A 229-nucleotide genomic window follows, 5' to 3' on the forward strand; every position below is an offset into this window, starting at 1 on the left:
GCCGGGCGCCAGTGCAGCTGCCAGGGCGGGAAGCCGCCTCCCCTCGTACCTGGGAAATAGGGGATCCTTTTCCCGTTCAGCTTGTAGGCGATGCCGACCTTGATCTCGTCCAGGGCGTCCAAGATGTCCAGCTTCGTCAGGGCCAGCCTGTCGGAGCCGAGGACACAGTGGAGAGGCTGCGGGCCAAGTGCTCGCGCTGTCGGCCTCCTCCACGCCCCCCCTTCCCCCG

General features: G+C 67.7%; 1 protein-coding gene across 1 annotated transcript in view; it reads right to left on the minus strand.

The window, feature by feature from the left end:
* The window catches only part of ADSSL1 (adenylosuccinate synthase like 1), a 13,021-nt gene that overhangs the window by 507 nt on the left and 12,285 nt on the right, over positions 1-229 (minus strand). The window contains exon 5 of the mRNA XM_014535724.1: positions 3-221. Coding sequence (XP_014391210.1) covers positions 3-221 — 219 coding nt within the window. The remainder of the gene's footprint in view (positions 1-2; positions 222-229) is intronic.

This window comes from Myotis brandtii, unplaced genomic scaffold (genome assembly GCF_000412655.1).
Source record: "Myotis brandtii unplaced genomic scaffold, ASM41265v1 scaffold1020, whole genome shotgun sequence".
Taxonomy (NCBI): domain Eukaryota; kingdom Metazoa; phylum Chordata; class Mammalia; order Chiroptera; family Vespertilionidae; genus Myotis; species Myotis brandtii.